This window comes from Mesocricetus auratus, unplaced genomic scaffold (genome assembly GCF_017639785.1).
Source record: "Mesocricetus auratus isolate SY011 unplaced genomic scaffold, BCM_Maur_2.0 Super-Scaffold_100691, whole genome shotgun sequence".
Taxonomy (NCBI): Eukaryota; Metazoa; Chordata; class Mammalia; order Rodentia; family Cricetidae; genus Mesocricetus; species Mesocricetus auratus.
This window is the reverse complement of record NW_024429267.1, coordinates 6,423,891-6,436,926: the sequence shown is the minus strand read 5'-3', so window position 1 is coordinate 6,436,926 and position 13,036 is coordinate 6,423,891. Positions and strand designations below refer to the sequence as shown.

Sequence of the window (13,036 nt, the reverse complement as noted above, 5' to 3'; positions counted from 1 at the left end):
TGTACTGTTAAAATATACCAGAAAGAAAAGATTACTACTTACACACTATTGGCTACAAAGGAACAAACTATAATTCAATACTGAACATTTAGTCTTGCTTTTTTACTATTACATAAGTGCCAGTTATATCTTAGGGCTTTAAAATCAGACATGGAAATTCATAATAGGGAACTGATATTATGAACTATTAAATATCCTAGAAAAATAATTCATACAGCAAAGAGTGTATGGTCTAAGTACCTTTTAGGTTTTCACCAAATATTCTTTTTCCTAATAGCTTTTATGTGTGTGGGGGGAGGAGTATGTGATACATGGAGGAGTGAGTGGAGGCTAGCACGTATCATGGCCCATAAACAGAGGTCGGAGGACAAGCTTGGATGTCTGTCCTTGCTTCAACTTTGTTTTGAGATAGGATATCTTGTTGCTTTCTGCTGTATATGCCAGATTAGATGGCCCACAAGCTTTAAGGTATTCCCCTGTCTTCTCTTCCTTCTTGTCATAAAGTGCTGGGATCATAAGCACACAGATGCTTCAGCTTTCTGTGGGTTCCAGGGATCTGATCTCAGGTCTTTACAAGCACTTTATCCACTAAGCCATTTCCAAAGCCCAAGAATTCTTTATAGTAAAAGTTCCAGGGACTGGAGATAGAGTTCCACAGTAGAAAGCTTGCCTGGCATGAAAGTAAAATCTTGAGCTCCATCTCCAACACAGAGGGGGAAAAAATCTTTAATTTTCAGTTTTATGGAAATGAAAAAAAATATGAAAAAATTTCAAAATTGTATGTATAGCTTTTATATAATATAAAAAAATTAGAATTCCAAGGTATATAATGTATTAAGTTAAAACTTAAATAAAGACACCCATTTCTCATTTTCTTAAGCAGTCCAAATTGAGAGGCTGTATATGGCCTTAACCAACAATGTCAGGGTTTAGTTCTTTGCACTGGGCTTGTTTCACTTAATAGCAAAATTTCAAAATAAAGGAGTCTTTGTCTTTTAGCACATGTAAGTTACTTTTCAGAACAAGTCCCTAATGTTCACTTTCCGGTGTCAAAATGGCAGAAATGAAAGGGACCTGAAGGACTATCTACTTCAGTTTCCTCAACTGAGGAATCAGAGACTCAGACAGATGGATATGCAAATGATTGACACTGATTCCTCAATTCTGTGGGAAACAGCTTATAAATTCCTGTTATTTAATGACTCACAATTCACAGGCCCATGGAAATTTCAATTGCTTAACTGTAAAAATACTTAATCACTAATCTACCAATAGTGAACTATCTTTACATACAGAGAAACATTCCATGGAGTTACTGGCCATGTCCAAACAATCCTTTCGGGAAGCAAGAGGCAGTACCCTTTTTCTGTTACGTGCCACATAGCAAACAGTCAAGTGGTCCATATGGTCTCTGCCACAATTGCTCAATTGTGCTATTATAATCAGAAAACAGCCAGACAGTCCACAAACAAATGATGGCTGTGTTCCAATATACAAAAATAGTGAAAGGTCAGACTTGGCCTACAGGTTGTAGTTTTAAAAATCTTAAAGGATAAAATTATTGGGTACTTGATTCAAATGAGAACAGGAAAGATACCACACCAAAGCACTGCAGGGGCATGATGCACCCTTTTAATTCCAATACTCAGGAAGAGGAGACAAGAGGATCTTTGTGAGTTCAAGGCCAGCCTGCTCTACTACATAATGTGTTCTAGGCCAGCAACATAATGAAACTCTGCCTCAAAGAACAAACAACACATAACAAAACAATGCTGGGATAAATGAAATAATTAAAAATACTTCAGAGATCCAAAATTTATAGATACAGAAACGAGAGACAGAATTTTACTTCAAAAAAAAAGTTTTTTGGATTGTTCTGTACTGTTTGATTTCAAGTAGAAAATACTATATCTGAAGAACATATCAAAGGCTTCTACACCATAATTGAGATGTAGCCCAATGTTTAACTAACTCAGAGATGACAACTGAAGTAACAGTTCGGCAAGACATTGAGACTGTTTACTTGTCCTTAAAACACTGGCTCTTAAATGGAATTTTCAAAATGAACATGGCAGAGCTGCAATACATACTTTATAAACCATAAAATATGTAGGCAAGCTAAAGGGGGAAAAAATTTAAACATGCCATCATGTACTTGCTTGAAGCTCTTCTTTTTTCTGGGGCTCAACTGGCCAAAAAGGAGTAAATAGGCTACCACATGAGAATCAGAAGACAAAAGGAAAAATTTGATACAGGAGATAACATTTACATACTTTACGTAACTTGAAATGCACAGATAAAATAGCATTTCACCCACATATACTATACCATGAAATATACATTGATAAATGGTTCTAGCATTACTTTAGCAATAAAATGCTAATAACATATGGAAAACCTGAGAGAAGGGAATCAAACTATACTTTAACCAATAAGGCTTACCTAATAAGGCTTCTGATATTGCTTCTTAAATTGTTTTGAGATCCTATCACGTTCATCTTAACAGCTTCAATTTACATAGGAAATTAGTATCACGCATTGGCAAAAGGTATTATCTTTCTGTGAATACTCGGCTCAATCTGCACAATTATGGCAAATCTTTAAGTATTTGTCAACATATTTTGGTAAGTTATGTTGAGATTTGATAAACTTATAAATGAGTTCATATTTGTGACGTGTTTAAAGTAATGTCTAGTGATAGTGAGCAGTTTATAAGCATCTGAATGTAAATTTCACTTTGTCCCCGAGGAAACAACTTGCTTCATCTGTTTCTTTCTCACAAAATTCACAGGTTATTTTTAAGTTTAGAATTTAGCTTGCTTGTTTTGTTCCCAAGCTCAGACTTGCTATGGTGTCCAGGCTGTCTGCAACTTTCCTGGCCCAGGATTTAACAGATGTCTCAAAAGACATGAACTAAAGGTAATATGCCCCATCGTTTTATATCTCCCATGTGTGCTTTCTCAGATCACAGTGAAACTTTAGCCAGAATTAATTTTAAAAAGAACAATCATGTTTCATTACCATGAATCTTAATATTCCTAATGTCAAATACTAAGTGAAAAACAGGTGATAAATCCTTTCAAGGAACTATTTTTGGAGTCACTGGACATATATTGATTACTAACTATCATTTATATACACATTTAATTTTAATAAACAAGGTATAATTAAAATTATTATTTCTTTCCTGCTCCTCTTAAGTCAGGACTACTGAGATCAATAAATGGAAAAGCTACTCAAGTGAAAACTTTTGTATTTCCTCCTCAAATACTGGAAATGAATGAATATGCACATAAAAGAATCCTCTTTGGTTAGGCATGTGTTTGTTCACCATAGTGCAAGTCACAGTTTTACAACAATCAGTTTGATCCAAACAGTTCTCATATTTGGCAAGTTCAAATGACCAAGAGAAGATAGGTATATTAAAGTTTATGGCATCTGGTTCAACTTACATGTTGACGAGTGAGTCAGAAATACAGTGGTTTACTGTACAACCATTTATAAGCAAAACAAAATACATACTTCCTCCAGTGTGGTCTAAGGGTAATCACTAAATATATAAGATTTGTAAAAATTTAGAAGCATGTATTAAATGTATTTTTAATTAGAGATTTGTTTTATTTCAAATTAAATGTCTAAGGGGTGGGGAATCTGTACACATGAATACCAGTGATTTTTTTTTCTTTTTGTATTTTTTTTTTTTTAGACAGAATCTATCTACATAGCTTCATTCCCAATACTACTGATCTTGAAAGCAGGGGGCATGTGATCCCCTGGAGTCGAAGTTACAGGTTGTATGCAACCTGATACGGACGATAACCAGACTCCAGTCCTCTGCAAGAGTAGTACGTGCTCTAAACTACTGAGCTGTCTCCAGATCCTCTTAAATGTACTTTCAGTAGTTTTGAAGAAAGGCATCTATTACAGTAAGGTAAAAAATCTATAAAGTATGCATTTTTATTGTGTAAATCTAGGATTCTGAGACTGAAAAGTAACTATTTTGGACCACATTCCTAAAATGGCAATTCTACTTTCTAGTCACTTATCTTTAGGAATAAAATCAAAATAAAATTTGTTACCTGGGAATATTAAAGCAGAAAAATTAACACAATAAGTTGGTAACACATTAAGTGATATGATAAAATTTCAAATAGCCACTTTCCATCCCTACTATAATTTCCCAAATGAGTAGTTATAAAAAATTTTCCACATGAGGACCTCCATGTGCTTTTCTAATAAAAAAAAAAAAGTTAAATTACAGCAAGTCAATAGGGAGGTGCTAGTACTACCTTGAGATTTTTAAGGAAGATGGTTTGCCCATAAATGAAATTAAGAATAATGGCTTAGTTTATACCTATTTAAAGCTAAAGCTATAAGAAACCTACACATAGCTTTCAGATAATTGAAAAAATATCAATAAACAACAATTCTAGGTTATAATTTTAAGATGTTGATTCACAATTAAAATATGCACTACTCTGAATTCAAATGTAAACATGGTACTTAGCTTTATTTGAAAGATACTACCTTGTTTTACATTGGTATGATTAGGAGGGATTAAATATCAAATGTGTACTTAGAAAACTTGTAAGAAAATAACTACGGGCAATGGACTACTGCTTACAAGTACAGCTATGACAGATATTAGCAAGCTCTCAGACTCTATGTTAGCTACCCTCTGCTCCTCAGCAAGTCTGCAGCTGTTTGCTCCCTGGAAACAGTAAGCACTTATTGCTTCAGCATTCTTGCTAGCACTCCAGAGTGCTGGGATTATAGCCATGTGCCACCATGCTTAGATTTAATATGTAACATCACCTGACCTAAACAAGCTAAAAAAGTAAGTTATATTACAAAAACCTGATTGTTAAAACAAGGGAAGCATCAATTTCCAAAGTATTTTACAATAGAATGTATAATGCATATTACATTAATATCATATAATTTCTTTTATATCACAAGTAACTTGTAATTTTTAAAAGAAACCTAGAACTTTGATACATTATAATTTCAAGATCTTTCAATAAAGTAAGCATCAATTCTGGGCCTTAATAGTCCTAATATTGTAGCAAATTTCAGTCTATAGGAGTAACGATGTCTCTTCTGAGTGTATGTATAATTTTTAAAAGTCATATGACCTATAGTGCTTCTTTCCCATGTTCCTTATCTTTGTAGGGGTTTTGGTTCTTTTTACATGTGGGGAAAAGCCTAAAACACCAAGAAAGGGTTTCATTTTGAAGAACAGAAGACTGAATGTCACAAAAAACAAATTTTCTTCACAAGCTTTTAGAAAACAGCCACAAGTAGAAGTTCTTAACATCTTATATTCTTATAAAACTATTATATACATGATTTTAAAATGAAAGTGTTAGTTAATAAGAGAATAGTAATATTTAAGAGTTTTCAATTGCCCTTGGATTTATATTACCTAAAGCCACTGCTCTTTTCCTCTATTTTCATATGTGTTAACACCCACTTTCATATGTGTTAATGCACACTAGTTAAGATAGAGCTACTCAGAAAAGACTCCTGGTAATACTATAAAGTTGCTCCTCAAAGAAAAAGTATTAGTTACATGCCATATAATAAAAGAACAAAAGGGGAAAGCAACTTAGAAACTTTCTATTTGAAGGTGTATGCACGTGTGTATTGGGCAATTCCATTAGTAAGACAAAGCATAGAAAACTGTGCATATAACCTCTCAAAAAAGAGAGGCAATGTTTCTGGAATTCTGTAATATTTTCTAAAATGCACATTTTTAAACAAAACACATGAAAAATCATTCAGAATTATTAACTATTATGCATTCTCAGATTTTAAATGAATGTGTATTTTGGAGACAATTATCTTCCTTTTAATTTTTCTAATAAAATACTTTTGAATTGCTTTGGACAATGATATCCCAGTAACTATTAGATCTAAATATATCAGACAGAAAAACAGCTACTTAATTTAATTTAAAGCTGGTATGTAGTATTTTGTTAAGATTTACCTCTCTTCCTATGAGATGATGCCAAATCCAAATCAACATTTCGTCGCCCACTCTATTACAAAAAAAAAAAGTTTAGCTGTGAAGTTTCTTTTACTAACATTAAATAATGCATTAAAATAAAAAAATACAAACCACATAGTTACAGCAATGTCCTATTTTCTTCACCAATCAAGTTAGACCAGCAATACACCTACTGAAATCAACTACAGGAAAGCTCAAGTACATACCATCACTAACTCAAACAAAAAGCATGTGTATTAACTACCACAACAAAAGAGCAGTTTTCTTTGTTGCTACCTCTTCCTCATCCTTACATGCTGGTTACAGCATGACCATATATTTTAAAGGCCTAAAAGCACTGTCCTGTTTCTCAAAATTACTACTCTTTCTTTTGTCCTTATTTTCCTTTCTTTTCAAATTCTACACTAGCCTTGACCGGAAATTTACAGATCATCTGACAGGTATACTAACAAAAAGTTACATGGCTCTAAGCAAGTATCTACTGGCATTCTAAAATATGTTTAAGTTTTTTTTTAATCTGTTAAAATAGAGAAATCTCAAATTAATGGAACTGCTGACAGCTTAATAGAACAGTAATACTTTCAGAAAAACAGAAGTCTATTTTGTGTGTATCAGGTGGTAGAGGGTATTAACAGTCTACTCAACTGTTCATATGCACAACCAACCATACATAAACCACACGTAACTTAAGGTCATGCATGTAACATGACAATTTCAATTGTACTTTGACAGTGTTTCACACAAACACAAGAATGAGTGTCAAATAAGACTATGGGAAGAAACTAATAAGTAGACCATTTGGTAAATACTATAGAAATCCTTCACCTATTGCACATATCAACCCATACAAACATGTAGGTAAACATATTTTGTCTTATCTGTCCATACATACACATTCACAGAAAGTGATTAGATCTCAGACCATTTCATGCTGGTAAAGCAAACTCATCCAACCAGGTTCATAAAGACATCATTGTGCTATGGAATGCTTTCATGCATGTATCTTAGCTCAAAGAAGAAATTAATCTTCTCTCAAACCCAGAAATAGCTGTTTCTCTTTAACTGAGTTGTCTTACTCTCTTCACACTCTGAATTGTACAATACTTCTTCTTGTTTGGTGGTTCCTCTCTACACAGAGTATTCCTAGATGTGCATAAAATCTTACTCGGGCTTATCTTACTGCCTAGTCTTTTTTTCAGGTTAGTTCATTCATGTAGATTATTCTTTGGAAAAGTATTTGATTTTTGGGGGTGCGGGGCAGTTGAGGGATTTCTTTGTGTTGCCCTGGCTGTCCTGGAACTCATTCTGTACACCAGGCTGGCTTTGAACAAAGAACTTTGTGCTGCCACCATCACCAGTAAGTATTTACTTTTTATATGCTAAATCCTTTTAGTTCTGAAGGAGCTAGGAAATAGCTTATAAGAGTATAATACAAAATGTTGATGAAAATTACAGTCTGAATTCAAATGATTCAATGACTGTCACTCAAATAGGGCTTGGTATTTTTTTGTTTACTAAGACAGAGTAGATAATTCACTATAAAATGTGTCTTATTAAAGAAGGTTCAAACCAGCCGGGCGTTGGTGGCGCACACCTTTAATCCCAGCACTCGGGAGGCAGAGGCAGGCAGATCTCTGTGAGTTCGAGGCCAGACTGAACTACAGAACAAGTTCCAGGACAGCCTCTAAAACAATACAAAGAAACCCTGTCTCGAAAGACACCCAAAAAAAAAAAAAAAAAAAAAAAAAAGAGGTTCAAACCAAGATTTATCACTGAACTAGTTACCTTTGTTTATTTGAAAAAAAAATCTGTATTTCATTCACTAACAATCCAGAGGCACTGGGGGACATCAAATGCAAGAATAATGGGTTACCACCTACTAAGACAGAGTACAAGGGAAGGTTTGGAGAAAGATGAATCCACTACTGCATAGGCTAAGCCTGGAGCAGACTAACTCATCCAGTGAACTATGCAAGAGTCAAATCTACGCAAGGAAGAGGTAGGGCTGAAGACCAAAATAATTAGCAGACAGGTGGTAAATATTTATATAATATAGTTATATTATTTCTATTACAAATCTTTCAAGTTTGTATATGCCTAAAACAAATATAAATAACTCTAACCACAGCCTTATATATCTATAGCTTGAAAGCAAACTTCCTTCTTTAGATATACTTACCAGTGCATAGCCCTCTTCATCTGATTCAGGCTGAGACAAATCAGATTCACTCCTGGATTTGATCAGTCTGTAACTTGGACTTGTGTGAACTAGTCGGCTCTCAGCAGTGAGACTTTCACTCCTGTCTCGCATGCACAAAGAAAAAGTTTTTGATTGGGGACTGCTAGTGAACATAAGACTGAATGGAACTAACAGTACAGAGATAAGGCAGAGTCAGATGCCATTACGTCTGCCCACAGAAAGCCTGACTTACATAAAGTATAAAACCCTTTGGAATTGCATCAGGTATTTTTATACCACTTAATTAAATTACAGAGAGAAGCATTTATTAACTATGGTTGTTTTATATGTATGGAAAATTTACTACTCATGGAACCAGAAATTCACATCGCAGGCTGAAGCAGCACTACTGTTTATATTATTTTAAATTCACCCTAGTCAAGTTGCATTTGTTCCTCTTTCTTTGCATTTCAGAACATAAACTTATTGCAAGAAATACCTACGGGAAGAGAACAGCATTTTCAGTTTTCTGTCAGGCCCACCTGGTCATAAGTCCACTGCCTTCAGAGGCACTTGCAGCAGGTGGCTGCAGCTGCCCTTCTTCTCGTCGCTTCTGAAGCTCATCAATCACAGGGCTTACTCCTAATATCAGAAGTGCACAGCGGTGGATCACGGAGTTGCAGGCAGCAGTGTACACATCCTGCCCCTCGGGAAGGTCTGTGCTGACCCTTCGCTCTTGCTGAGACTGTGGAGGTGGGTCGTCAGCTCGGGCCCCAGACCCTGCCCCACTGCTCATTCTATCTCGGTCTCGGCTACGAGCTACTTCTCGGGCTGAGAGGAAACACTGAAAGATTTCTGTAACATACAACACAAAAACAAGGTCTTAACACATGGGGAGAGAAAAGCAATAAATAAATAACAAATAGTCAAAAAGTTTGAACCAAAACTTACTGAAATGAGGGAAAATCAGTTTTTAGACAAATACAGTATAGTGTCAAAGGTATAACAAAATGTCATACTTTTTATAAAAATTGCAACAGGAAATATTTCTATACTTTAGAATTTGGATTTGGCTGGTTCCACCTTGAAAGAGTAAGAGTTGTGACATCTTAAAACATGTCAAATTGGTATACTGACTGTTTAAGTGTAATCACATGAGATGTATGACTTTGAAAAGGGTATTTGGCCTGCCTTTTCCTCCAGGAAGCAAGTCCAGGAAGCAAGTCTTTTGGGAGGAGATATTTTCATAGATCAAGAGCAGAAAATAGCCTCAATCACCAAAGACTGCCAAGTCAGACCAAACAAACTCTCTAAAGTAACCTTAGCTTCCATACCTCCTCCTGCTACCCATATTTCTTTATAACATCCTTGGAAATTTTCACCTACCCTAGGTATTCAATTGTATCATTTCTTAAACTAATTGTTCTTTAGCAGTAAAATATAAAAGCATCAAGCTTTAGTCATTTCTTTTGAAATTCATTTTCTTGTGAGAATTCCCATGTACACAGAAAAGTAGTGAAAATTGTATGCAATTGGTAATCAGCTCTTGTATTTTTTAAGGTTTATTTATTTATTATTACTAGTGTTCTGCTGCATGCATGCCTGCAGGCCAGAAGAGAGCACCAGATCTCAATACAGATGGTTATGAGCTACCATGCCAGGAACTGAACTCAGGTTCTCTGGAAGACCAGCCAGTGTTCTTAACCACTGAGTCATCTCTCCAGTTACTCAGCTCTTGTATTAATGTGATTCCTAGACCAAGTCAAAAAGTCACTTAAGAGTCAAAGAATGACAGAGTGAGTCCCCCTCTCCAGGATTTCAAATCTTACTAGCAAGTTAGGACAGTTTCAAAGAGAGGTCCTAGAGCAGCAGCAACAGTGTTTGTGCAACTGTTAAAAATGCAAACACTAGGCTCAGTCAAATCTTCTGAGTCAGCAGCTCTAGGAATAGAGCCCAGCAATGTAATAATAATAAGTCCTCCGGCTGGTTCTAAGGACTAACATAAGTTCTAGGCCAGAGGTTCTCAATCTTCCCAATGCTGTAACCCTTTAAATAATGCCTCATGCTGTGATGACCCCCAGCCATAAAATTATTGTTACAAGCTCATAACTGTAATTTTGCTACAGTCACAAGTCATAATGTAAATATCTGATATACAGCTCTGTGAAAGGTTTGTTCAACCCACATGCCCCAAAAGGATTGAGACCCACAGGTTGAGAACTGCTACTCTAGGTTATGTTTCAAAAACAAGAAACTTGCTTATTTCTGAAATGTTCATTAACTTTGTATGAAAAAAATGTCAGGTTATAAGGAAAATAGGGAAATTTCATCTTTGCTTAATGAAAAGTCTCTCCCTACCTTCCCAAGTTTACATAATCTCTAACAATTGCAGCTGGTCATATCTCAAACGCATTAAAAACGACCAACCACCAAAAGTCTTTGCTGAAACAGAATCTGTTCATGATGAACAAGATTGCCTCTGCAGTTAGACAGCATCAGTATGAAGGTCCATTTAACACAGCCCGTGTTGTTCACAAGGATAAAATGCTAGTGAGACAGCCGGGTTTTGGGGCTGCTGTTACAATCATAGATTTTTTTTTGCAGTAGCTAAAGAATGTTTTTGCTCAAATTTAGAGCAAAGGGAGGGTTTTGAGACAGGGTTTCTTCTGTGGCTTTAGAGGCTGTCCTGGAACTAGATCTTGTAGATCAGGCTGGTCTCGAACTCACAGAGATCTGCTTGCCTCTGCCTCCCAAGTGCTGGCATTAAAGGCATGCATCATCACCGCCCAGTGCAAAGATAGTATTCTTAATGGGAAATTCAGGCAAAAAGGTTGACAAAACATTGGATTCACCTATTAGTATGGAAGTGACTACTTATAAAGTTGTACAACTTTATTTCGTTACATTTATTTTACTTGCTGGGGGGAAGGGGGCACACATTTGTGAAGGTCAGAAGCCACTAGCAAGAGTTGGTTCTTTCCTTCCATCATGTGTATTCTAGTGATCAAACTCAGGTTGTCAGGGTTGGCAGAATGGCCTTTACCCACTGAGCCATATCATCCTTTAAACTCACAAGTCTAAAATTGGACCTTTGCATTGAGAGAATGATACTTTTCATTGTGCTGTAAAATGTTCCTTACTTCTGTAACATCAAAGCAACAAACTCTCAGAATCCATAGCTGGAAAACAGTTAAAGCTATTTAACAGACACTGGAATTTCCAGCAGACCCAGCTCTGATTCGAGCTGTTTGTGGCTTTAGGTACATAATTCTGCCTCCTTAAACCTCAATTTACCTCAATTTTTACAACAGCACACTAATATAACTCTGAGACTATGAATTACTCTATTTCAAACCCCTGGCCCAGTGCATCGCAGGTGTTCACAGGTTATATAGCTACTTTATACATTACCTTCCCCAAATGACTACTATGCCTTCTTTTATTGTAATGGAAAGCTACACTTTGTTACTATGTTGTCCTCTCTGACCTCTTTTCCAGGAATTTCTGAACTAATTTTTAAATTTAACTATGGAAGTTCTCTCAGTTTAGCTTGCAAAATTCTACTAGTCACACTTCCCATCTGTGAATTCCTTTCTTCCACCTTATCTTTTCTTTTTTGTTTAAATTGTTTTTAGTTTTCTTTTGAGAGATCTGAAAATAATTTTTAGAAGTACAGAGAATATAAATAAATCAATAATAAAACTAGGGGATATAAATCAATGGTACAGTGCTTGCTTCATGTGTGAGACAATCCCTGGTGCCACCACCTCATAAATTGAATATAGATACAAATAATGTCAAAAACAGCCAGGCGTTGGTAGCGCACACCTTTAGTCCCAACATTCAGGAGGCAGAGGCAGGCGGTTCTCTGTGAATTCAAGGCCAGCCTGGTCTACAAAGCCACACAGAGAAACCCTGTCTCAAAAAAAACAAAACAAAAAAATCTATAGCTGGCCATGAAGTTGAAGGCTACACATTGAATATGCATGTTAATTCGAAATAGTCAAATGGCTTAAAGTATTAATAATTCTCTTTAATATAAATAACAATATAATTATAACATATAAATAACTATCTTATAAAAAATTCTCTAGAGGTTTGAAATATAAAGTATGAAAAATTTTATTCACCCACCCAAAGTTTTTCCCATATCACTGTTTTACATTGCTCTTATCTCTTGTACCTACTAAAGAAAAGTATAATTGAAATTTGCAATTTAAAAGTTGTACACATAGAATACAATTTGGACCTCCTAACTAGAATAGTAAGGGCCTCTTAGATGTCATTTCATGCATGGAGCTGAGTGGATCAGAAACTGAGATGCTTTTTTTGAGGCTTTCCAACCCAGAACAAAAGCTTTAGAGTGGCACTGTCATGGGTTCAAAAGTCCCCTGTAATGTTGGCTAATGCATACTTAGATCCCCTGTGTAGTGTCAGATGCTTGAGAAGGACTACAGACACCCTGTCTTTCTGTTTTCCTATGAAAAAAGAAAGTCATGATGTTCACTTCTCAAGTAAGAAAGATGTACTTACTGCCAGCTGTCATTACTTCATGTTCCCGTTCTTCCTCCTCATCGTCTGGCTCTGGATGCCCATCCTCCCTGTCTCTCTCAGCCTGCTCTTCCATTTCAGCTTCTTCATCAATGGTCCGGGTAAAGGAATGCTCTTGAGGATCAATATCTGCAGAGTCTTGGTTATCTGAGATCTTAAAGAAATAATAGGAAACTACACTGAATATATTTTTTCCAAAGCTTTAAAAAGTTTTCATTACACCCCCCTGCCCCACCCAAGACAGGGTTTCTCCATAAAGCTTTGGCTGTCCTGGAACTGGCTCTGTAGACAAGGCT

At 35.8% G+C, this 13,036-nt stretch overlaps 1 protein-coding gene across 9 annotated transcripts in view; it reads right to left on the bottom strand.

Annotated features, from left to right (window-relative positions):
• Positions 1–13,036, bottom strand: part of Herc1 (HECT and RLD domain containing E3 ubiquitin protein ligase family member 1) — a 162,023-nt gene that overhangs the window by 76,624 nt on the left and 72,363 nt on the right. For 7 of the 9 annotated variants that reach the window (XM_040739487.1, XM_040739486.1, XM_040739492.1 and 4 more), the window contains exons 22-26: positions 12,723–12,894; positions 8,732–9,044; positions 8,190–8,310; positions 5,990–6,041; positions 2,146–2,211 (exon numbers count right to left, since the gene is read on the bottom strand). In XM_040739487.1, the coding sequence (XP_040595421.1) occupies positions 2,146–2,211; positions 5,990–6,041; positions 8,190–8,310; positions 8,732–9,044; positions 12,723–12,894 (724 nt within the window). The remainder of the gene's footprint in view (positions 1–2,145; positions 2,212–5,989; positions 6,042–8,189; positions 8,311–8,731; positions 9,045–12,722; positions 12,895–13,036) is intronic. The other 2 variants (XM_040739493.1, XM_040739494.1) reach the window with 1 other exon arrangement.